Below are 27,199 nucleotides of genomic sequence, written 5' to 3' on the forward strand. Positions count from 1 at the left end.
TTTTCAATTTTATGTGATAAAAATTTCAAAAAGAAATGGTGGGATGTGGGATGATTGAGGATGCCGCATGTAGATTTGACTTCGTAGCTCCTAGATGAGAAAGGAAGAACAGGGGCAAGGTCTTTTCCGTAATCTTCGACGAATCTTGGAACTTGTGCGCTGCCCCGTTTGACCGGGTGATGGCATAAAAGATCGTTCATCACTTTCTATCCTACTGGCGCTGCCCCGGAGATATAGAAAAAGAGAGAGGAGAGAGCTTTGTATCCATGGAGTCGTCGTTCAAGGCGGATATTTTGAAAGGCAAGGTCGCCCTATTGACGGGAGGTGGCTCCGGAATCGGGTTCGAGATTTCAACCCAGTTCGGTAAACATGGAGCTTCTGTCGCTGTTATGGGTAGACGCAAGTCCGTGCTTGATTCTGCTGTCGCCACACTCCAGTCCCTTGGAATTCCGGTAATTTTGCAATTTCCCTCCTTCCTACTTTGTATGGGTTTTCGTTTTCCATTTTCTCGTGCTCCGAAATTCAGAAAACGCGTACAATTGGTTGAACCTGGTCATGCTCATCTGTTTTTATTCTCTCTCTTCAATTGTGGGGAACACTCTTCTTTTAATTATCATTTGATCTTTCATAGAACGATTCTGTTACATGCTCATAATAGATGTTTTTCTGGTGTTTTAGCCTCAGTCGGTTCTGTTAGTCAGTTGGGCTTAAGCTTGCTCTTTGGTCAGTTCGATGCATTTGACATATATGGAAGTCTATTTGTTTTTTGGAATTATTCTTTCAGCTGCTCTTATACCATTTAGTGGAAAATTTATACGTTAATTTTTTCCCCTCATTTTGTTCATTACTTTGGGCTAAACAGCAGACATGTTGGTTTGGTCTGACTATCCCTGTTGGATTAGATGAGATTTGATTGCTTATTTGTTTATTTGTACTGCTGAAACGGCTGAATTTTGGTCTCACATTAATTGGTTCATTTTGATTCCAGGCTACAAATTTATTGCATTAACAGGCATTAGATTTTAGAATATACCCTGAGTGACTGCAAAAACAATTAGGGAACTAAAATTGATCTTCATCCATAGTGATAATAAAGAAATTCTAAATACATTAATGGAGCAACCGTCACCAGTTTGGAATTTTGACTGTAATGATGCTTACATGTTAGCATGTGGAAATGCCTAAAAGTTGAAGCAGGATCAAAAAGGCTGAAGCTATTGGTTTCCACCTTTCATACCTTTGCATACAGTAGGAATTTTGTATTAAACGCTTTTTTTGCTTGATCTTAAGGTTTTTGTTACTTGGTGAACTGATAATCTGTTTTTGTTTGATTGATATTGTTTTTGAGAGGTGTGTTTTTTTTTGGTTCGAGTCACTATTGCCACACAATTTTAGTTATTTTTTAATGATTTGTATTTATAATTACCTTATGTTTGGAGAGGCCTTGGATTTGTATTTATATTGGATTTGGATAAAATTTAATACAAAATTGTATTGAAATTTGTCCAAATCTATCCAAATCCAAATCTAAGGTCTGAAATCAATGCTTCCATGTGCATGCAGCATTAGACTATTCTTTACTAATTTCCAGGTACCTGATGTGAATTTGAGCTTTCATGACAATATATTGCACTTGAAGGATCATTTGTGTCTAATTGCATCTTCTTAGTCCCTTTAGTTAATAATAGTTGCTTTTTTTGGAAGTTTTCTGTTAGTACAGTTAACTCCTTTGTTTATATTTAACTTCGTCTAAAAAAATCCATATCCAAATCCACCTTTGAAAAGTTTATGTGGTCTGTTGGAAGCTCTTCTCTTCATGCATCAAATTTTGAATATTTTAGTTTTGACTAATTTTATCTTTTGGTTATTTATTTTAAGAAATCTTATTTCTTTTAATTTTGGAAAGTAGATTTTAAGGCTCCCAATAGAGTTATTGTCATGCTGGAACCCAAGTTTGTATGTTGCATTCTACATTAATTGGCATCTGACTGTAGCTAGCCTTATTTGTTGCCGCCTCACCCATTACCACTCTCAGTCATTACAATCTCTCACAATAACCTCATTTGAATCTTCTCATTCCAGCCAAAGCCCTTGTCACTAGAAGACCACTTCTAAACTAAAGCTTCAATTGCAGCAATTGATGACCTTGTTTCTCCATCACCAGCCTAGTTGAAGTTTCGCTTGCCATCAATGAACATTCCTTGTTGCCTTAACAACAGCATTCAGCCGTGAAGGCTCAAATTGTCACCAGAGAAGAGAGGAGCACCTCCAGCCCTGTCTCACATCGTCATCTTTGACTGACCATTGATGACCTCACTAAATCCATTGAACCCCTTCTGCCACTGCTGTTGGGGATTTGAAGGAGGAGAAGACGAATTATAGGTCGTTTCATATGTTTGACTTGATTCAAAGAAGAGTTTTCTTTTACTTAATCTATTCTATAAACTAGTCCAATCTTGAACCATGGGTTAGTCCTGAACCATTGGTAACCAACTAAATTAATTAAATTGGGCTGGAGTTATAGAATTGAACCAACCAGACTGAAGAAAAAAAGTGATGTGGCTAAAGGCCAATTTGAGCTAGCTAATAGAGATGGTACAAATTGAAAGGATTGGAGTGATCATGTAAATATCCTCATAGAAAAGACCACTACGGCCCAACAACAGCGCAACAAGGACATTAGAGATGTTCATGGGCGTGGATTAGTTTTTCATAGGGATGTGTAAACCTTAATAGCAATTGAACACTGCCATGGTTGACTAGATATGCGGGTGAAGGAAAAGGTAACTGCAGATGCCAGTGCCAATATTGGCTTTACTCACAATTGAGCACACACCAAACGTCCGCCTATGCCACTTCTAGCACTCCTCTTGGATGATCTGTTGTATTAAAAATTCAAAATCAACTACATATTAACCCACGCGGCATGCAGCATTATTTATGTAATACAATCATTTAAAATCTTAAACAATTTCTCGAAGAATCGATTGCATTGGGAGGATATTTACAATCATTCAATTTCTCGAAAAATCTTAAAAGATTTTAAGATGAAATATTTCTTCAAACAGATCCCTTTATTCTCACTTTCTGTCAAATAGATCCGTCAGTCTTTTTGCTATAGGACCTTCTCTCTTAAACAGATCTGTGAGAATGAGGATCATCACTTTGGAACTCTAGGAGAATGGACATTTTAAGGTGGATCTGAAAGCTCTCCAACCAGTTGCGGAGCCTGCGGCCCTGAGAGGGTTTTTGGTTTGCCTTAACATTTTTGGTTTAGGAGCTCCGATGATGGGCATATTTGCAGTCCGTACTGAACGGGGGAGCCGCAGCTGCTAGTGGTCAAGTGACTTGCAGACATCTCTGTTAGCTTCATAAAATCTCCAGGTCTACCTTATCTTTTCTGGTTTAGGAGCTTTGGTATTGACAGATTTGCAGTTTGAGGTGAACGGAGAGCAGCAGTCACGAGTGGCTGGGTGACTTGCTGACGTCCTACCAGATCTCTTCAATTTCTATCTCTTTCTTTGAGTATGTCTTCAATTTGCTTTGGGACAGGATTGAGCATCTGGCCTCCTTGTGGGCTTTTGCTGCAGGATGTTTTAAAGGGGTATCTTTTTCTGATTTACAGCGTGATTGGCCGGCTGTGCTGTTTTGATTTTTTGTTTTTGTTCTTGTATCTTCTAAGGAGGGTTTCTTTATGCTACTTCTTGTTTTCCTTGATAAAATATATTCCTGGATTTCCTATATAAATCTTAGAAAACTGGAAAGTAAGGTGACATCTTTGTATTTATTTGGAAATCTGGAGATATAAAATGAAAACTGTTTTCTACAACTAAATTTGCCTTTAGTGTTTCCTAGCTACTTAAACGAATTGAGTGTTTCCCTTTCCCATTGATTGCACAGTACTTTTGCACTATGGTCGAGCGATGAAAACTGTTTTCTACAACTAAATTGGCCTTTAGTGTTTCCTAGCTACTTAAATGGATTGAGTGTTTCCCTTTTCCACTGGCTGCGCAGTACTTTTGCGCTATGGTCGAGTGATGAATGTTTTAGCTGACTTTCTGATCCACAGCTTTGATTGGTTTGAATTTGATTCATTCCATTGGTGTGTGGTTTTTCCTAAATTTTCAGGCTGTTGGCTTTGTGGGGGATGTTCGCAAACAGGAAGATGCAAAGAGGGTTGTCGAATCCACTGTCAAGCATTTTGGCAGGGTTGACATTCTTGTGAATGCTGCAGCGGGCAATTTTCTAGTATCAGCAGAGGATTTGTCTACTAATGGGTTTCGAACAGGTTGTGGCTTCATATATGATATAACCATATGCATCAAAAGTGGTTGTGGCTTCATATAAAATATGTATTGAAATTGTTGAAGTATATAGTGCATTTTTTGAACAATTTAGAATCTATTTTTTATTAGACGATTGAATTGGTTACAAATTTTGACAGAAAGCGAGGTTTTTTGGCCTACCATGTAGTTTTCCTGGCATGAGCATTTGATTCGTGTAAAATGCGTGTTGGGTTCAGTATTCTCCGACTGAAGTTGGTTGGTGAGTGGGGTCTTAGAATTAGATGAGGAAATCAAAAGAAAGCTTGGCAAATGCTAGGAAAGGATGCATCTTTTAATTGCAAGTCATTGAAAAATTAAGGAAAAAGCACGATGACTTTCTATCCATTTTTACTGGAAAAGGAATAAAATGGTATAGCTCCATCTGTTAATTAACTAGTTTTGTGCTACATGATGATTCGTTGAGTGCTGATTGAGGTTACTAGTCTAAAACTATATGCACAGGCGAATTGCTTTCATAATTTGTTAAATGATGGTTGTTTACCGGCACTGTGAAGTTGCTTTCAAACGCACCTTAAAAATATTAACTAAGGTTTTGAGCTGAACAGGATTCTTTTCATCTGACTCTTGCAGTTATGGATATTGATTCTGTTGGCACATTTACAATGTGCCGTGAAGCTCTTCCATATCTTAAGAAAGGGGGACCTGGAAGGGATTCTTCTAATGGTGGAACAATTTTGAATATAAGTGCCACTTTGCATTATACAGCATCTTGGTATCAAATCCATGTATCTGCAGCCAAGGTTTGCTAGATATATTCTTTGTTGTGAAGATATGTTGGTTTAGCATTGGATTTCTATACATTGTTTCTTCTCAATTGTGGTTTGTATCTATGCATTGCTTCCTTCCAATCAGGCAGCTGTTGATGCCATTACAAGAAACTTGGCGTTGGAATGGGGAAGTGAGTATGATATAAGAGTCAATGGGATTGCACCAGGCCCCATTGCTGATACTACTGGCATGAGTAAACTAATACCTGAGGAGATAAATAGCAAAGCTGGAAATAACATTCCTCTATTTAAACTAGGGGAGAAATGGGATATTGCTATGGCTGCTCTCTACCTTTCATCTGATGCTGGTTGGTGACCTTATTCATCTACAATTATCAGTAACCAGTATTTCTATTTCTGCGTTCTTTTGCGTGATATATTATTGAGCTAGTTTGTCTTCCCAAGCATACTGTGTTCATTTGAAGCTGAAGTTTGGGTTGAATTTCAGAATATGTGAAATCTGTTACAGTTTTGTTAGGTGCAGTTGCACAGATGATAGTGTTTCTTTTGGGCCAAAATTCTAGAAGTACTAAACTACTAATATTAAATCATGCAAAATTGATTTCTCCCCATTTTTATATATTTCCCTCATAAATGTAGTGGGGATTTAATGATATTGCAATAAATTTTACATTTGGTTTGCGGAATGGAGTAGGATGGAAATGGAATTGCTGTTTTATATTCATATAGTTGTTTTAAAAAAATATTATGCTATTTTTAGAAAAATTACTGCAAAATTTGGTTTTATTTCAACCAACATGGAATCGCATAGGAATAAACATTTTCATAGTGAATTTTGGAAATAGTTATTCCTCGTTTATTACATGTTGTAATGGGGAAAATCTCTCTCTCTCTCTCTCTCTCTCGCAATACAATCCTTTCTCGCTTGTTCACTCGTAAAGAGCTATGGAGCCTGATGCTGTAGGCTATGGTGAATCATTCGATTTCTTCTTTGCTCATAGCCGAAAATAATGCGGCTCCAAACAGATGGGTTAGGTTGTCTAAGGAGGCAACTTGTTGGTTCACTGATGGGCTGTCGGTCTTCAGCCAGATGGAAAGGGGTTACTGGAGCATTCACAAGGGTATCACACAATATGGGATGTTGATTGGATGGACAAACATGGGAAAGTTTTTGGAGTTAGGGGGTAAGGTGGAAAGGAAGGAATTTGCAGTATTCATTCCTGGCGGTGCAAAGGGCAATTGGTGGAGAAACTTTGCGAATGATTTTTGTGAGATTGGTAAGGAATTTTGAAAGGAATCTGGCGGTGCAGGCGCTGATGACCCTTCACGTCCCAGGTCGTGGATTCAGGTTGTGCTAGAAGGCAAAAAATATAAGATGAAGGAGTGGAGCATGATAGTTAGTCTCTTTCTGGAAATCTGGGTATGATGGCTGGGCAAAAGGGATGCGGCTGTTAATGTGGATGTGCGATGTAGATGGACCATGGGGTTTTGAAGTCTGGTTCCACCACAGACCGACTGGAATCAATTGATTAGAAGGTGAAGGATGCTAGGATTCCGGCAGGAGTTAAGCTTCTATCAGATGCAGCTAGGATTGCATTTGTGGAGGAGATTGCAAAGAGGACTGGCCGGGGGGCATAGTTCTTGTGTTGGACCTGGCCAAATTATTGAAAAAGGAGGCTTGTATTTTTTGAACAAATTGGGCTACTTATTTGAACAGGCCCAATGTTCAAGAAAGTATGATTTGGATTTTAATGTTAAGTCAAAGGGAGCTCAGCCTTTGGGCTATATGCAGATGGGCCTTGGTGGTAGTCAAGGTTATGGTTTGTGTGCCCAAAATATTGATCTGGATGCTAGAATGCAGAGAATGAGTACTGGTAAGGAAGACCCGTGTCCCTTCGGTAGTAGAATCCATTCCCAGTCTATTGCTCTCAAAATTAGTAAGCAAATTGATCAGGGTTCAGAACAAGCTCAGAATATAAGTGGATTAGATTCGAAACAAGATCACAGGATTAAAACTGTGACAAGTTTTGTAGAGAAATTAAAAGGTGGAATGGAAACGAATGAAAAATCAAAAGATGCCTTGCGTGGGGGGGGCGGGGGAGCGGATTGTTTTAGTCTAAATAATAACAGATTTGAGGGAAACAAGGTTTATGCTTGCCAGAAGGCGGCTTGTATGGGTGCTGAGATGAGGAAGGTCTTTGAAAATAAGAGAAAAATCTGGTGAGTCAGCAGCAAAGATGTTATGGAGGGGTTCTAAAGGAGAGCTTAGCATAATTGAAGATTTTCATGCAAGGAAGGAGGTTGGGTGCAGTAATGGGGTAAGTAAATAAAAGGAAGGAAAGAAATGGGGGGACTTTTCAGATTCGGAAAGTGATGATATTAGTGAGTTTGACTGCAGTGGGCGGTTGCTGTTGGATGAAATCTGAGAACAATATGGTTGCGTTTCGGATGATTGTGAAGAAATAGGAGATTTATCATATATTCATCCATCCCCATTGGAAGGTTTACATGAATTTCTATTTTTGACAATGATTGGCTCGATAGCAATACGCAGTGAAGGGATGGAATTTTGCCTACCCCCATGGAGGAGGTTTCTAAGGAGTTAGAAGCTCAAAATCTTTTGGATAAAATGGACTTAAAATTGACTGATATTGGAGGAAATGAAGTGCAGATGGATAGTGGCATTAGTCAAAAGTTGAAGGGTCAAAGGAATTAGCGAATTTGAAGAGCTCAGTAAATTATGATGGGAAGGGGTTAAAAAGGGGCTTTCTTAGTTAATATTGTCTAGTTTTATTTTGTAATTTTTATTTTTACATTATTTTTTCTTTGGCGGACTCCTTGATCCAACCCATTGTATCTTCCTCTCTTTCCATCTAATATAGCTTCTTTTTTATTTATCAGAAAAAATACATCTAGGTTGTAAGGTCCAATTTTATCAGTCATCTGCCTTGGAATAACTCCAATTTTATTTATAGGCTATTATACTCATATGACAGCTATTCCATTCCCATCCTATTCCATTCTGTGAGCCAACAGAACCTAAAATAACTAAAAATTCCTAAATGCTGAACACAGAAAATGGCTTGAACATAATTTCATTTATCTTGTTAATGGGAATTTATGTAACAAAAGATTTCTGTTTTTGGGATTTCCAACAGTGCAATACAATGTTGGCTAACAAGTAACAACAAAGGAAAGCAGGTTGCCATCAGTTAACTTTAGGAGGTTTGGACTGGGGATAATTTTTTTCTTTTAGAATAAAGTTAAGTGTATTTGGAAAGAAAGGAGAGCAATTGCAATGGGGGAAAGGACAAGAAACTTCAAAAGCAAAAATAACAAAGGAGGACAAAAACAGAAAAGAAAAAGATTGAAGTATCCAACACATCTTAAATAAAATAGTCCCTCTTTAATCCCTTGGCAACGGAACTCACTAGAAGCTGTAAATTTACTAATCCTCGCTGGCCTTTCCTTTCCTCACAACCATTTAGGCAAACTTCTTGACCTTTAAGATTTGGCATCCACGATCCCCAATTTTCTGTCAGCAGTTGAGTTTCAATACTCCAACTAATCTCCACCAAGGGGTTGGTAAAACACCATCCTTACCTTGATTATTCACCAGCAAGTCTTTATTGAACTCATCCGCCTCAAAAAATAGAAACCCCCTCCAAACCTTCTAGGATGTAGCAAAATTAGACAAATTAGAAACTTATCAAATTTGTTCATGAACCTTGTTGACTTTGGTGTATTCCCAAGAGAGGGGAGGGGGGGGGTGAATTGGAATTTTAAAAACTTTTCCTTGATTATGTACAAACCACAAGCAGTATACCACAACCTATGGTTTTTCTAAACATATGCCAATTACCCAACAATATAAAACTAAGCAGATAAATAAAACATTTATAGTAGACTCAGTATTTCACAACCATTCAAAGCATGTATGTAAAATAATCAAGACAATAAATAATACCATATATGTACGGAAATTAAAGATCAAAGATAAGGGAACACACAATATGATATCAGGGTTTGGCCAGTACTGCCTACGTCCCCGCCTCAAGCTTACAAGTAAGAGGATTCCACTAAGTTGCTCACTTGCGGGTGGAGCGACAGGCTAGCGCACCTAGTTCTCCTAATCGGGTCTGAACCAATCCGGTGCTCACCTAACCGATTCTGAGCAATTCGGGACTATTCACAGGGTTAGTCTCCCTCTTTCGACCACACGTCGGGAATACAATAGATAATCAAATAGTTTTTGTGTACAAAACAAATGTGCTTCTAAACTAAGCAGATGTGTACAACAATACGCTCAATACATTCATGTATGATAAGGATTTATGCTCAAGTGAGATAAGGTCAAGCTATATGTCAACTCTCAACCAATGTGTATATATTGTATATATGTGAGAGTGATACCTTTGATTTAAGATAATATATTCAACAAACAAATAAGCAAAGGACCTTGAATTTCTATGCAAATATTTCAGCACAATGTATATCAATTATTAAGCACAATTGAGATAAGGGATTGTAGCTTGCAAATATATGTATTTGGCAAATAACACAAGCAAGCCCTTGAATCTGGCAATGAAAATGCCAAGACTCAGAAACCAAAATATGAGTTCTTCCCGAATAATATTTATCAATAAAATAGTACGGGAAACACTCTAGCTTACTCTCTAAAATCAATTTCAAACAATGCACAATGAGAGAGTTGTAAGCTACCACTAATATGTATGAGATGTAAGCACAATATCAAGAGATTAAACTCCTTTGCAAGTTGCAATTGGTTTGCAACCAAGGAGTATGATAAATAATTATCCTCAAGAGATAATTTTGCAAATCAAGGAACAAGGAGAATGAGCAATATGCCTCAAAAAATTGGAAGAATATGAGCTATATGAGTATTATGGGTGAAAAGAATTTCGGAGAATTTTTGGCTAATGATTTTGCAAATCTCTTGCTAATTAAGCCAAATGAAAGAGTATATATAGATTTTTCATAAAAACTAACCGTTGGGGACACAGAGGCCCTTTTAGAAAAAGTTTAATTGTGTTTAATTAATTTTAACCCTGTTTTACTTGTGGTAAAAATTTTCAACCCGAGCTGAGCTTCGGGCGACCGAACACTTACAACAGTTAGGGATTTTTTCTAGTTCAGGTTGAGCTAGGCGATTTTCCAAAGCTTTGAGCTTTCGGTCGCCCAGTGAGAGGTTCGGTTGGCTGAGCTACGAACTACAGTCGCCTGAGTGCAAATTAAACTAACATTTCGGTTGGCTGAGTAAAGTGAGGATGGTAACATCCAATGTTCGGTCGACTGAGGAGAGTCAATTCAAAAATCGCTTGGCCGGCTGAGGTTTGGTCAACCTATTGACCTCTAACCAGTTCGGTCGACCGAGGCATTTTATATTGCCAAGGTTCGGTCGCCCGAAACATCACAAAAATGACCTTTATGTCCTTTTTGGTCTCTTGTGCTATTTCAACCCTGGTGAAAAAGCATGTGACATTCAAGTGTAAGGGTCATGGTTCCTATTGTCATTTTATGGCCTAGGCTTTTTAATTAAGCCCAAAAAATCCAACGTCGGTCGACTGAAGTCTGTGTAAGCCTTGTTTTTGTCCTTGAACTTACTCAACCATGTGTGAATAAGTTATAGCATCTAGGTCCAAATGGTTAGCCTATGGTCTTGAGCATTTAATACTTATCATGCATGAGATGCAGTTATTATAGACCATAATATAAAAAACTAAATGCAATTACAACTGAAATGAACAAATGTCTTCTTTCTTCTTTGCTCTTCTGCATGGAATTCGCTTGAAATGTATAATCTTTTAAGTCCATTAGACTTCCATTTACTCATATCTTATGTCCGTGCTGAAATGTAAACCTGTTGACACACTAAGTGCATAAGATATAGATGCTTTGTCAGCATCAAAACAGGGATCAAACTCAAAAAGCCAACAAACCTCCTCCAGTAAAAGTCCACCATGACAAAGAAAATCACTATCAGACTCACTGCCAATGTCTGATTCATCTCCCCATTTGTTTTTCTCCGCTATATAGTTTGTTTTTAACCCTTGTATTCCGAACCTTACTTTGAATAATTCCACACTTAATGAATATAAAACTTACCATCCGTGTTCATTTTTTTTAAAAAACTAACTCACACATGCAAGAGAGCTTTGAAAGTTGAGATGTGATCCCAAGAGGGGGGGGTGAATTGGATAGTTAAAAATTACGCGGAAGCTTTAATCAATTTTAAATATGATTTTCACAAGTGATCTTAACTTCTCAACAACAGTAGTATTCTCAACAAATAATCAATTTATATATCCTTAAATACTAAAGAGTCTAAGCTAAGATTTCAATATGTAGCCAACTACACAATATTGACAATACTCACAACAGATCAATATTAATGAAAATATGCTCAGCCACAAGATAGTTTATACTATAACTTGAGTAAGTGGTAAACTAACACAATAAAATTCCCAGCAGATTAAATCAATATGATATGCTTAACTATTGCAAATTTCAATCAATAAAATATTCACAACCTTCACAGCAGATACAAATTAAAATAAATATGCTTAGAAAGATAAATTGGTAAGGTAGAGAGTGACACTAGATTTTTTACAAGGTTCAACAACCAAGCCTACGTCCTTGCCTCAAGCAACCCATTATGAGGATTCACTATCCCTCCTTCAGTAGGCAGAGTTGCCTTTCTCCTTTACTTAGGTATTGTTAACTCTCTCCTTTGCTTGGGCGGAGTACCCCACTCCTTCACTAGGTAGAGTCGCCTCTCTCCTGGTCCCGGCATGTTGTACCTTCTTTTTTTCCATATCTAATGGTACTTTCTTTTATTATAAAAAAAAACTCCCCCTCAAGTTGGAGTGTGTGTCTCATGTGCTCCTGGTTTGTTGTACAAATGAATTTAGAATAAGCCCTCCCAAAGGCTTTAGTGAGTAAATCATCAAGCTGCAAATCAGACTTCGCATATGTGATTGTAATGAGCTTTTGCACAAGTTTCTCTTCAACAAAGTGGCAATAAACTTATATGTGTTTTGTCCATATAACCAAACAAGTTCGCATATATAGTGTGAGTCGTGGCCCTGTACTTTGTCTCAACGACTTGGCTACCACGGTTTGTTTCTTACTCTTCCAAGAAACCAAATTACCACCAACAAAAATACAATACCCGATTTTGGATCTTTTGTGGGAAATGACTTAATGCTATTTGCATTTGTGTCCTTGAATATAAGTGTGATGCTTGATCTTGATATAAGAGACCTCGCCTTGGTGCACCTTTGAGATCTTCCAAGATGCAAATTATTGTATCCTAGTGACTTTGTTCTTGGAAAATTAAGAAATTGACTCATAACACTTGTTACAACTTACAAAAGACATACATTAGGTCGAATGACTATGAGATAATTCAACCTTCCAACAAGTTCTTGGTACCATCTTAATTTAGGCAACAAAAGGGAGTAACTTACTCTTGGGATCTATGGGTGCGATGATAGGTGTGATCCCAACATCCGAGCCTCATCTAAGAGATCAAGAACATACTTCTATGACGAGATGATACCAAGGTGAGATCTTGATACTTTATACACGTAGAATCCTACTGAATGAATGATGAAAAATAAAGAGTGATCTGCTGTACACCATATTAGATGTCAAACTCAAATACTGCAACACTGAATCAACCAAACCATGCTATAGGAGATTTTTTTAAACCATATAATGATTTCTTGCGTGACACATGTTTTAAACCATATAATAATTTCTTGCGTGACACTAACCTTGGCTCTCTCTGAGCAGCAAATCTAGGTGGTTGCTTTGTATAGACCTCCTCCTGAAGATCGCTATGTAGGAAAGCATTCTTTGCATCTAACTAATATACAGATTCAAGGATTAGAAAGTAGTAGGAAGCGCGTGTGCTGGGGGGGGGGGTGTGAAATAGTTAATGAGTAGGATTTCTTTGAATATCTTGTTCATCCAAGAGTTTTAGACAGATTTAGTACATGCTGTCTTAGTGAGAAATATTTAGGATTCTAAGCTTAGAGGTTGGGTGCATGGTTTTAAATAAAGGCCGCGACCGTTACGTAACGGCGTTACGTAATGGTTTTTTGGGTTACCGATACCGTTACACACCACGAAATCGGTGAGAAGAAAAATCATGGCCGTAGCGGCCGTTATGGACCGCGACTGTTACGTAAAGGCCACTACGGCCATTACGTTACTGCTACAGGACTGTTACACAAAAAAATTTAATTTATTTTTTACTTTTTCTTCTTACTTTTTCCCTCTCTTTCATAAATTATTCTCAATATACCATGTGGCGAGAGGGGGAAAAGATTATAATGAGGATGACAATGATACAAAATTTATTATTTCTTTAAATACTCACAATAGATGCATTAATTAACAATTTGAAAATACTAGGAAAATATTTTATTTTGATAATATTAGTAATGTGATATTTATGTTCTAGATTTTTCAACTTCAACCATCTTTCTTTTCTAACTATTTTATATTTGTATTATTTGTATGTCTTATGTGTCTAATAGATTAATAGAGTGTATAATGTATTTTGTTCTATTAATTAATTTGGCACACATAAGAATTTATCATAGATAAGAACAATGAGAAGTATAAATACACGCACGTAATTTTTCTATCAATGGTGGCTTAAAACAAATGTAAACTTGTTGCCCTTACCAAATAACTTAGTTACTCGAACTAAAGGATCCAAAATACACTAAAACTCTTTCTAAGAAGGGCTAAAAGCTTAAAACATGCAAGTACGCTAATATGCACAAGGTTGTGCGTGCTTCAAAAAAATTCACGGCTAATACACCCGCTTCCCATTATGTAACATCCGCTACTCCCGCTTCCCGTTACACCCGTTACAGTTACGTTACGCTACCCACAACCGCGATTTAAAATCATGGTTGGGTGTTCTTTCCCTCTTCAGGTGCTTTGGGAGGGAAATCATTGTTTGGATAGAAGGATGCTTCATTTAGGGACCATGTTGTTGGTGAATTATATCTTCCTATGTTGCTAGATGTTAAGCATTTTGGAGATTGGTGGTTTTTGTCATTTTGTGGAGCAACACTATCCCATTTGGAGATTTCCTTTTTTGAAGAGATGGCTAGTCTTTTGGGCCTTCGCAACCCGCATTGGGTGGTGGGTAGGGATTTCAATACCGTTTGAATTTTAAAGGAGAGTTTGGGGGGTACTCTAGTGTGACCAGTAGCATGGGAATTTTTGAGTCCATTATTCAAGAGTGTGAGCTTAAGGATTCACCACTAGGTAATGGACACTTTACCTAGGTAGCCTCAAGAGACGAGATTGCTTTACCTTTTGTATTGATCATTTTTTGTTTACTAGTGATTGGGAGAACACTTTTTCGAGTGTTGCCCAAGAGGTTTTGGTTAGACCAATGTCGGATCACTGGCAGTTCTTTTGGATGCCAACCCTTTTCTTTGTGGGCCCTACACCATTCCAATTTGAGAATATGTTGTCGATGTGCCCTTCTCTTTGGCAATGCATTAAGTTTTGGTGGAGAGAGAGCAATGTTGAGGGATGGGCAAGCTTTAGATTTTTGAGAAAGTCGAAGGATGTGAAAAGTAGATTGAAAATCTAGAATAAGGAAGTTTTTGGTGGTTTGAGGGGAAAAAAACTGATTTAAAATAAGATTGAGTCTTTGGATAGATGGGTGGAGTGTGGCCTAGCTAGCGAAGAAGGATAGAGTTAGAAGGGGACAACTGGGCAATAATTTGGAGATTATCCTGTTTAGGGTGAGTATAAGTTCAAAACAAAAATCTAGGATGAAGTGGGTGAAAGAAGCTGATTGTAATACCAAATGATTCCATAAAGTGGCCAATGGGAGGAGCAGTAAGGAGTTGGAAATAGATGGGGAAAATGTGGTGAGGGATTTAGGACAAATTGGGGAAGTGAGAACGAATTTCTATGAGAGATTGTACTCCAAGGGGTGCTCGAAAAGGTTGATGGTTGAAGGTATTAATTGGAGTCCCATCAATGAAAGCCTCATTACTATGCTCGAAAGTCCTTATGATATTTAGGAGATTAGAGGGATAGTTTTGAGATGGATAGGGGTAAGGCCCCAGACCCTGATGGGTTTACCATGGCTTTTTTCTAGGATAGTTGGAGGTGATTTGGGAAGATCTTATGAACTTCCTTTTTGAGTTTCAAAGAGGCAGGGTGGTGGAAAAGAATGTGAACTCTATGTTTACCTTTCTTCCTAAGAATAAGCATTCTAAAAGGGTGAGAGACTTCTGACTGATAAGCCCCGTAACTAGCTTTTACAAAATTCTTGCCAAGGTCTTTTCTAAGAGGCTTCGGGAGGTGTTGGGGAGAATAGTTACTCTAGAACAGCCTGCCTTGATTAATGATAGACAAATTCTAGGTGTTGCTTTGGTGGTCAATGAGGTGGTGGAGGATGTTAGGAGAAGGGGAGGGAGGGGTGTTTTACTCAAATTGGATTTTGAAAATGCCTATGACATGGTTAGCTGGAGTTTCTTAGATCATATGTTGGCCTTGGAAGGGTTTTTGTAGGGTTTGGAGAAAGTGGATTAAAAGCGGCCTTTCCATAGTGACATTGTTAGTTATTGTGAATGGCCAACTACGGGAGCGGTTTCAGGCTTTGCAGGGTTTGAGGCAAGGGGATCCTCTTTCCCTATTTCTCTTCATCTTAGTTGTGATGTGCTGAGTAGGATGATAAACCATGCCAGAGGTTTTAATGTCATCTAGGGTCTCAAGGTAGGTAAGGAGGAGGTCTTAGTGTCCCATCTCCAATTCACTGATGATACCCATATTTTTCTTGAGGATAGTACTTCGAGTTTTCACAAGACTTTTACTCTTGAAAATCTTTGAGAATATTTCTGGCCTCAAAATTAACATGTCTAAGAGTGGGATGGTAGTATCAATTTAGGCTTGACAAGTTAGATGGCTTGGTTGACCTAGCAGGTTGTACCATTTTGGAGTGGCCTTAACTTATTTAGGTCTTCCACTTGGTGGCAATCCTAACTATACTTCATTTTGGGACCCTATAGTGGAGAGTGGGAAGTAGATTTGGGGGTGGGGGTGGAAGAGGGCTTAATTATCATTAGGAGGCTGCATTACTCTTATTAATGTCGCTCTAATGTATCTATATATTTTTCTTTCCTTGTTCAAAATTTCCCTTTTGCATTCAATCATATGAATTTTCTTGCGGTTGATTATGTTGAAATGATTGGTTTAGATTGAAGGAAAATCCTTTGATTTGCTATTAGACAAGGTTGGGGTGACTTGTCTTTGCTTGTGGTTGAGGATAAAGTCTCTTGAAACAAGTGGGTTATGTTTTCTAAAGAAGCTGTGGTCTGGTTGGCTGATCTTTTGGTTGAATGTGAAGGTGATTTCAGACTACTTGAATGTGTTTCCCTAGGTATTCGTTGTCGATTAGGTGGATGAGGTGGGGGGGGGGGGGGGAGTATTTGGAGTTAGGGTTGGGGTTGAAAGGAAAGAAATTTTCGGCGTTTATGCCTAGTGGTGCCAGAGGCGATGGGTGGTGAAGTGTTGCAAGTAATTTTTTTAGAGATAGCAAAGGTTTTTTGGGAGGATCTGGAGGCGTTGGTGTGAATAGTTCTTCACGCCAAAGACCATGGAGTCAAGTGGTGCTGGAAGGTAAAAAGTGTGAAGATGAGTGTTGCAATAGCCAAATTTATTCTAGAAATCAGAGTGTTTTGGTTGGGAAAGAAGAGCTGTGCTGTCAGTGTGGAGGAGTGCTACATCTGAGCAAATCTGGGGCCGTCGTAAATCGATTGAAATTGATCAACTAGAACATGAAGGAACCTAGGGTTCCTAATGGTGTTGTGATCATCTCAGAGGCAGCTAGGGTGGTTGCGTTAGGGAGGGGGCTGCAAAAAGAATTGGTCTGGGCTGTATGTTACTTGTTTTGGACCTGGCCCAAATTAATTGTTATTTGTGGCTCTTATACTTTAAGAAAAGAATGAAGAAGGAAAAACATAAAGGAGGTAGCACAGCAGACTCGTCGACGAAGAGCTATATTTGTCGACGAAGAGACAGCAAAGGCTCGTCGACGAAGGCTCTAAATTTCGTTGACGAGTAATTACCGAGAGCAGGTGATTTCAGATTTCTGGATTCGTCGACGAAAGCCGTGTGTTCGTCAACGAAGTGTCTTCTTGGTCTCGTCGACGAAGCCCTATGTTCATCGACAAGAGACGTCTGGGCTGCGAGCAGTTTTTCAGAATTTTTGAATTTTGAATGTTAGGTGGTTGGGCAAACGGGGGGAAACCTTCGAGAAACTTTTATATATGTTATTCTGGGCATATATGAGTAGAGAGTTGATCATTTTGAGAAGTTTATTGTGTACATCTTGATTTCTTAGTGAAAAATTTGTGTGCCATTGCTTCCCTGGATGTAGGCTTTGCCGAACCACGTTAAATCTTTGTGTTGTCATTCTGATTGTGTATTTTTATTCACTTGTTGTTTTTATTTCCGCTGTGCATCTTCATTATCCGATCCGACCATTATCACAACATTGTTGAAAAAGGAGGTACAAAATTTTGCTCTGGATCTCAGATGATGAGTATAGCGGAGGAAGGCCCTAAACATTCTAGTAATGGAATTCAAATCCGGCCTCCAACTTTCCAAGATATGAGTTGAAATGACCAAGATTTGGAGCAAGTTCAGAATTCTAGCAGATTAGATTCGAAACATGATCATTGTTAAAATTGTGTCAAGTTTCATAGAGGTATTAAAATTTTAAAGGTGGTGTGGAAAAGAGTAAAAAAGATGGGTTTGGGGATAATTCTGATGATCGTTGTCTTAGCGCTGATAGAATTGAGGGTAACAAGGTTTATGCTTGTAGGAGGGTGGCTTGTATGGTTCCTGAAATGAAGAAAGTGTTTGAAGGAGAGAGAATATTCTGGTGAGTCAATAACAAAGTTACTAAGGAGAAATTCAAAAGGAGAGTTCAGTATTGTGGAAGACCCGAATTCTAAGAAGATGGATGGATGTAGGTACGAGGCTAGTAACGGAAAGATGGGGAAAGAAATTGGGGGGGGGGGGGGGGAGGTTCAGATTCAGTGAGTGATGATATTAGTGAGTTTGATTGTGGTGGGTGGTTAAGATTCGAGAACAATATGGGTACATTTCTGATTCCTTTGATGAAATAGGGGATTTATCGTATGTTCATCTACCTCTACCCCCATTGGAAGGTTGGAGGGAGTTTCTATTTTCGATAATGATGGTTGATGAACAAGTTACAGCTCTGGGATATAGTGTTCTGCCTACACCCATGGTGGAGATTCCTAAGGTGGAGTTAGAAGCTTAAAATCTTTTGGATAAAATGGATTTAAAGTTGAGTGATATTGGAGGAAATGAAGTGCATATAGGTGGTGGTAAAAGTTGAAAGATGAAGGGACGAAGGGAATTTGCGAATTTGAAGAGTTTGGTGAATTATGACAGGAAGGGACGAGGGCTTCTTGGCTAATATTGTTTAGTTTTATTTTGTGAACTTTGTTTTTTTGTTTTTTTCCCTTTGGTGTCTTCTTATTTATTTGGATGAATCCTTGTCCCCGCACATTGTACCTTCTCTTCTCTTTATCTATCTTCTTTTGTTATGAAAAAAAATGATGAGGATTTCAAACCCATTAGTTGTGAGTGGGTGTTCAAAATTAAGGACTCAAATGGTGAAGTCTAATGGATTAGCGTTGACTGGTTGCTAAAGGGTAGAGAAGGATAGATTACAGCACCACCTTTCCTCATGTGTCTTCTATGGATTGATTTATAATATCATGGATTTGGATTTTGGAGTTTAATCGAATGGATACTAAGATAGCCTTTCTGAATGGAGGACTATTATTTTGTAAAATACAACCCGAGGGATTCTGGATGGAAGGAAAGGAACATGTGCTGCATAAATTGAAGAAATCTATTTATGACCTTAAACATGCATCATGAAAATGGTACTTGAAGATGGACAAAATTATGACTTCTCTTTTCTTTATTGTAGATGCATGTGTATATCTTAACATTAGGGGGGGAAATTTATATTCCTTGTTTTATACGTTGATGGCATACTCCTTGCTGGTAGTGGTCTAGGTCTTCTGCATGAGACAAAGCACCTTTTGTCTGCAACTTTTATAAGCTGGAAGATGTATGGGAAGGTTCTTTTGTTCTTGATGTTGCTATCCATACAAATAATGTCTTGGGCTGTTGGGACTCTTGTAGATAGCATGCATTGACTTTGTGATGTATGACAGAATTAGAATTGAGAGAGAGAGAGGGAGAGATAGAGAGAGAGAGAGAGAGAGAGAGAGAGAGAGAAGAACAGAGAAGGGGAAGGTGAAGAACAGAGGTAAGAGACAGATGTATGACAGTATTAGAATTCAGAGAGAGAGAGAGAGAGAAAGAATTATAAGAAAAAAAGCAGCAGCAGTAGTAATACAGAACAGACAGAGAAGAACAGAGAAGGGGAAGGTGAAGAACAGAGGTAAGACAAATAATGTCTTGGGCTGTTGGGACTCTTGTAGATAGCATGCATTGACTTTGTGATGTATGACAGTATTAAAATTCAGAGAGAGAGAGAGAGAGAGAGAGAGAGAATTATAAGAAAAAAAGCAGCAGCAGCAGCAATACAGAACAGACAGAGAAGAACAGAGAAGGGGAAGGTGAAGAACAGAGGTAAGAGACAGATGTATGACAGTATTACAATTCAGAGAGAGAGAGAGAGAGAGAGAGAGAATTATAAGAAAAAAGGCAGCAGCAGTAGTAATACAGAACAGACAGAGAAGAACAGAGAAGGGGAAGGTGAAGAACAGAGGTAAGAGACAGAATTAGAATTGAGATAAGAGAAGAAGGAAGTAGAAGAAGAACAGTAGAACCCGCAGGAGAGAGAGAGAGAGAGAGAGAGAGAGAGAGAGAGAGAGAGGTGGGGAATGGAAATCTGATTCAAACAATAACTGTACATCCACTTGCATGTCCAGCACTTAAACCTCTAGTACAGCTAACACATCTACAAACATGATCCAACTGAACGCATAATTACAAACACTAAAGGAAGCCACTAAGAAAAAGCACAAAGAGGTCCTACATATGCATAGTTACTAAACCTTCTTAAGCTTATGCCTAAAATACGTGTGCCAAATGGGTTGCCTAGGGGATATAGGTGGTCCTCCATAATTCTCCCCCAGCTGAAAGGAACAATGCTTCATAGAGTGGAACTGCAAATATGACTCCAGCAACAGCAAGTCAGGAGCACTGTCTCGAACATCATCCTTGGCAAGCCATGTAGCATCCAACTTGGGATGACCTCTCCACTGAACCAAGTAGCGGCGAAAATCATCGTGAGGAGATGTCATGAATTCATCATCCAAGATAGACTTCACTGTTTCCCGTGGTTGAGAAATAGAGGGAGGTTGTGGAGCTGCTGAACCTGCAGAAGCATCAAATGGCAAACCAAGAGGCTCAAAGGTGCCTTGGTAAGGTGTCAAATCCTCTACATTAAAAACTGGACTAATGGTCATATGAGTAGGTAAATCAAGTAAATATGCATTAGATCCAAGTTTATTAAGGATGAGGAAAGGGCCACTGGCATGAGCATGGAGCTTTTTAAATGAATTTCTAGGGTAGCGTTCAGGTCTTGTGCAAAGCATGACACTATCACCTGCATTAAACTCTGTAGCTCTATGACGCACATCTGCAGCAAGTTTGTAATCCATATTACTCATAGAAAGTTTTCACCTAACCTCAGCATGCAACTTATGAATGTGATGGATAAAAGACTCAGTAGACTCAAAAATATAAGCATCTGGTGGCAAGGAACAAGATCAATGGGCGCACGGGGTTTGTAATTGAATAGACACTCAAAAGGACTCTTACCCGTGGACCTATTCATAGAATTATATAAGCTAGCTCAACAGGAGGTAACACAAGTCCCAATTGCCCTATTTGTCTCCCACAACACACCTAAGTAGGTCACCAAGACTACACTTCACAACCTCGGTCTGACCATTAGTTTGGAACTGGCAAGAAGAAGAAAGCAGCAAGTGAGTCCCACATATTTTCCAAAGTGTCTTCCAAAAATAGCTGGAGAATGTGATATCCCTATTAGACATATGGAGGTTGGCAACCCATGAAATTTGATGACCTCTCTAAAATAACAATTTAGCTGCATGAGATGCATCAAAAGTCTTATTACATGGAATGAAGTGTGCCATCTTGGAGACCTGTCTTCGGGCTGTTTTGGGGTGTCCAAGAACAAAATCCATACTTAGGTCTCCCCAAGGCATGTGTGGCAATGGAAGAGGGGTATAAAGGCTAGTGTTGTGTCTTTAAGATTTGGCTAACTGATAGGTGCAACACTAAGACACTATCCTAGCAACATCCCCCTTCAAGGAAGGCCATTAAAACCTATTCTCAAGAATCTCAACTAAGGCAATGGTTTTATCCCTCCCTAGGTGACTAGCTAACCCTCCGCCATGCAATTCCCAAACAAAAAGATCTCTAAAGGAAGTATAGGAAATGCATAACCTAGTAATTCTAAATAGGTATCCCTCTTGGATGATGAAATCTACAAAATCTCTGTGGTGGCCCTCACTCACCTCTTGAAAGGTAATCCCAAAATCAGGACAAGTGTAGTACTTGTCCTATAGACGATCAAACCCAATGACCTCGACTCTCAAGATATGGAGAATAACTACTATACAAAGGCGATCAACCACTTTATTCTCAACACTAGAATGATGTTTAAGAACAAAAGTGTACTTGTTAAGGAACTCTACCCAACCAGCATGCTTTGCACTCAACTTATTCTGCGAGCTCAAATACTGCAAAGCTATTTGGTCGGAGAATAGTACAAACTCTTGGGGCAACAAGTAGTGGTATCATATTTGCTATACCTCTATTTGGCATCTAAGAGTTTTTCACTGAAAAATGCTATAGGATGCCCCTCATGGCTTAAGACCCTACCTATACCTATCCCAAATGCATCACAAGCACCTCAAAAACTCTACTAAATTCTAGATGCCTAAGTGCAAGTGCTTCGGTTATCTTCTGTTTGACCCCTCCAAAAGCTCTCGCACCTTTTTTTTCAAACACTTAGTGATAGCCTGATAAGAGCCATGATAGTGCCCAAATGCCATATCAATTGCCTATACAAAGTAGTGAGGCCATAAAAACTACGAACCTCAGTAATAATCCTAGGGTCAGACCACTCTCTAATTCTAATGGCTCTAACCTTTTCTAGATGAGTGGCTATTCCCTGTGTAGAGATCACAAAACCAAGAAAGAGCACACTAGACTGTAAGAAGCTGCACTTCTTTCTTGATGTTAGCAAAAACTTTGCTTCCCTCAAGGTGACAAAGACCTTATAAAGATGTAACAAGTGCTCTTCCCTAGTTTCACAGTAGACCAATATATCATCAAAGTAGAGCACCGGGAACTTTCCTATGAATGGCTGCCGAACATGTGTCATAACCCTCATAAAAGTGTTGGGGACATTAGAAGCTAGAAAGTCCAAAAGGCATGACCAACCAATCAAATAAACCATCCTAGGTCTTAAAAGCCATTGTCCACTCATCTCCTAGTCTAATTCTAATTTGGCGATATCCACTATGCAGGTCTATCTTGGAGTGCCAACTAGAAGCCAGCTAGGATGCCAAGCATATCCTCAAGTCTAGGGATAGGGAACCTATACTTTATGGTGATTTTGTTGATGGCTCTACCATCCACACACATCTTCCAAGGCGCATCCTTTTTCGAGGTTAGAAGAGTTGCTACTGCACATGGAGGATCACCTTTATCCCCTAGGTTGCCCATTTAGTACACGTATTTTAGGCGTTGGTTGAAGAAAGTTTAGTAAATATTAGGAGAGGAAATTCCTCTGTGTATGGTCTTTCTAGGCGTGCTCGTAGGGGATCTTTTTGGTATGAGCATTACTTTGCTTCTAGTTTTTGCTCGCTTAGGTGGATTGTGGGTGGTGATTTTAATGCAGTTAGGTTCCCTCCGGAAAAGAAGGGAGGTGGCAGGGTTATTGCATCTATGCAGAAGTTTGATTTGGTTATGACTTATGAGGAAGTGTGGGTTGAAGGATTCTCCCTTGGGCAATGCCAATTTTATGCGGTCAATGAGTGGGGCTAGGGAGGTGGCTAGTAGAATTGATAGGTTTTTGTTTTTAAACGACTAGGAGGAGTAGTTTCCTAATATTTCTCTAGGACTATTACCTATACCCACTTATGATCATTTTCGTATCTTATTGGAATCTAGGAAAGTGCATTGGGGCCCCACCCCTTTTAGGTTCAAGAATATGTACTTAGATCATGGCTCATTTTAGACCTTGGTTAGGGATTTATGGAGTGAGGATGTGGAAAGGGGTTGGGAGGGGTTTAGACTTATGAAGAAGTTAAAGAGGTTGAAAGAAAAATTGAAAGGTGGAATTGGAGGTGTTTGGACATATTAGGTTTTAATTATATTATTATAGAAGATTTAGAAGAGTTAGAAAGGAAGAAGGTGTGACCCTTTCTAGGGAGGAAGTGGCTAAAAGGGCTTCTTTTAGAAACGAATTGGAAGAGCTGATCTTTGAGGAAATGAGAAGTTGGAGGCACAATATGAAGTTTGAATGGGTTAGAGATGGTTACTATAATTCTAAATTTTTTCATAGGATAGCCAATAGAAAATTGAGAAAGAATTTGATGAGGGAGATGGAGGTGGATAGGGGGGTTATTGTCTTGGATTCTAGTAGAATTGTCTCTGAGATCACTGATTTTTATTGTAATTTGTATACTGAGGAGGATGAGAGTAGGGTGATGGTATTGAGTGGGATCCTTTTCTTGTTGATATGATAGCCTGGTTAGAAAGATCTGTTAAGAGGAAGTTAGGGCTACAATTTTGGGATTGAGAAGGATAAAGCTGTTGGGTTGGAGGCTTTTAATTTAGCTTTTTATAAAAATTGTTGGGCAGTAGTGAAGAATGACCCGATGAAGGTTTTCAATGAATTCTATTGAAATAGGATTTAAAGTAAGAGTATTAATTATACTTTTATCACTTTGATGCCATATAGAAGTAGGTCTATCAAGATTTCTGATTGCAGACTGATTAGCCTAGTTTCAAGTGTTTATAAAATAATCACTAAAATGCTGGCCAATAGGTTAAATGTAGTGCTTGATAAGACTTTCTAAGACCCAAAGGGCTTTTTTGGGGGGAAGATAAATTGTGGATGCAATAGTGATTGCGAATGAAATTGTTGAGGATATTAGGAGGAGGAAGAAGAAGGGGCTTGTTTTTAAATTGGATTTTGAAAAAGCTTATAATAGAGTGAGCTAGAACTTTATGGCTAAGATTTTTATGGCATAGATGGATGAAAAATTGTATGTCCAATGAATTTTGCATTGAGGCGGTGAATAGAGGTTTAGTGAAGGGTCTGCTCAATTTTGAGCTAAACTGGATTTAGCATTGCTGTAAATGTTCTGGGTAGGTTTCAGTTTAATCCTTGGATAGAGCTTTGGAAACTGACAGAATAAGTGATGCGATATCTACGAAGGACAAACGATATGCTTTTTTATGGAAATGTTGATCATGTAGTGATGATTGGGTCTGAGAACTTAGATTGTTATAGGTTGTTCAGATGTTATGTAGTCTACTTCTGGGTATAGCTTCATGTTGGCTCAAGATGAAAGAGTGAAACAGAGTATCATAGCATCATCCAGTATGCAAGCTATGTTTGTGACTTGTTTTGAAGTTCGTATTTAGAATACTAGTTTGTTATGGAATTTTATCTCGTCTGTTATAGAGTTTAGAGTCTTTAGACCATGGATCCCATTCATACACCACTGAAAATATTTCACAATAACATTACAACAGTGCTCTTTTCTAAGAACCATAAAAGTTCAAGTTGCTGACAACGTTTGGAAATCAAATACTTGGTGGTCAGAGATACGATGTAGAAAGAGAAGATAGTCATTGTGCATATTGCTATTCAGACAATATTAGCAGAAATATGACCAAGGAGATTGTATCTAAAATTTTCGAGGGCCATATTGAAATTGTGTTCATTCGTTGTACTTGTTAAGTGATAATATACAGAACTACAAATGACTAAATGGTGGCTTAATTTCTTTTGAAGGGGTATGTGACAAACCCATAAAGGATTTGCATACAACTGCACAATTAAACATTTATGTGTTTTGTCATTTTTTCTGTCATTCATGCATTTGCATGTTATGTTTATGTTATTATGTATATAATGTTTATGATAGGCTTAAGTTATTGGATGTCTATCTCAAAGAATGTTGGATGCTGTAAAGCAATATGTCATGGATGTTTATAGTAATTTTGAGATACAATATGATGTGACACATACGGTGTATCATTCAAGAAATGAGTTGCATCAATTGCGAAGCATTAATTAGTTTGATACTGTAAAAATGAATTGAAATTGGTGTTGGCCCAAATTTTTTGCATGAATGATGTTAGATATCATTTTACATTTACCATATTTGTTAAGGTCAATTTCATAAGTAAACTAGTATTATAATCATGGATTGGTCTTGTGCTAATAAATGATGCAATGATTGTTATGATTGGTTCTTAGTGGAGTTGTTGAACTAGATCATCTAATATATTATCAATTAAGTCATATGGCAGCATAAAGCAGTTTTCATTCTGAGTGTTGTTTCCAAATCATACAAGTTTTAAAAGTTGTGTTTATAATTAATTTCACCCAAGTGGGAGGTGGTGTACTTTTTCCACATGTGGGTCAACACATACTTGGGTTTATATTGATTATGGTTGTTTCAAGTGGAAGAAAAAACCAAAATGAGTTATGGTGTAAAATAGAATGTTAGTTTGCTTTGTGATCATAATGATCTATGGTGCTATGTTGTAGCTAGTAGTGTAGGAATTCTGTATAAGTTGGTGTGGTAGGATAAGTGTAGAAACTTAGGGCTTAGCTTGTTCCCTCGTGGCTGATGAAAAGCTACTTTGAAAAAGGAACAGTTGAAAAGGAGTTGACTTAAGTCATAAAAACTGTTTGCTCCCCATGGAAAAGGAAACAATAGAAAGAAAATATCGTTTCAGAGTGTTGAGTGAAAAAACTGTGATACCTCTAATGTTTAAAATGACGATTTGTCATTTTAAGAAATGCCACTAATGCATGGATACTTTTGTAATGTTAAACTAAAAACTTAGAACATTAATAGAATAATTTGTTAGAAAAAAGTCAGCCTTTAACTTCTCTGAGCTCAAAATCTCTAACTCCTAGAAGTTCTCCCAAAACCCCCTAAGCTGGCTTTTGGAAAACTGAAAATCAGTTTAGCAAACTTAAAAAAGTACATTGGAAAAAAAGGGGGACAAATTAACTCTAAACCTATTTGGAGTCTTATGATGGATTGGACTATTGTTGAGGTACGCCTGTAACTCTATAAGGCCTAAGACCTTTCTCCTCTCTTGTATGTAACTCTTGAGAGGAATATAGGTTAGTCCCATTGATAAGCCATTAAGGTAGAGAAGAAGAGGAAGTTCTAGCTTGTGTTTTTAATTTTTGCATGAGAAGAATTCTGCTTTTGGATCATACATGCTTTGACAGGTCTGCCTAAAACCAACCATATATAGTGATTGTGCTGTACTTTCTAGCAATCGCTGTTTAGTTCATCCTATGTTTGCATCTTTCTCATCACATCTGCCTCCATCCTTCAGTAATCTCAGCTCCTAACATCATGGTATTTCCACTCATCAAATATGCTCATTTACTCATGGGTACCTGTTTTTCAGTATTAATTAACTCGAGAGATCTCATTTTTCTATATTATTTACGAAGGTAAATACATCAACGGAACCACTCTTATAGTTGATGGAGGACTTTGGCTGAGCCAGCCTCGCCGGTTGCCGAAGGAAGCAGTGAAGCAACTTTCTCGAGTGGTGGAAAAGAGGGTCAGAAATGCACCTGCTGGACTCCCAACCAGCAAGCTTTGACGCTGTAGAATCACATATTATCACTGTGAAGCCTGTTGTAGGCAAAATGTAATAAGTGATGTACAATGAATTAGTAGTATCATGAAATGAAAGCTGGTTCGTGTAATCATAATAAAGATTGGATTTAAATCA

General features: G+C 38.3%; 1 protein-coding gene across 1 annotated transcript; it reads left to right on the forward strand.

Moving 5' to 3' along the window:
- On the forward strand, positions 1–27,199 carry LOC131143779 (peroxisomal 2,4-dienoyl-CoA reductase [(3E)-enoyl-CoA-producing]-like). Its single transcript, XM_058092108.1, has 5 exons — positions 1–452; positions 4,129–4,288; positions 4,917–5,086; positions 5,199–5,421; positions 26,913–27,199. Exons 1-5 carry the CDS (start codon positions 267–269, stop codon positions 27,065–27,067), a joined length of 894 nt encoding a protein of 297 aa, XP_057948091.1. The 5' UTR covers positions 1–266; the 3' UTR covers positions 27,068–27,199.

Source organism: Malania oleifera, chromosome 12 (genome assembly GCF_029873635.1).
Source record: "Malania oleifera isolate guangnan ecotype guangnan chromosome 12, ASM2987363v1, whole genome shotgun sequence".
NCBI lineage: Eukaryota > Viridiplantae > Streptophyta > Magnoliopsida > Santalales > Ximeniaceae > Malania > Malania oleifera.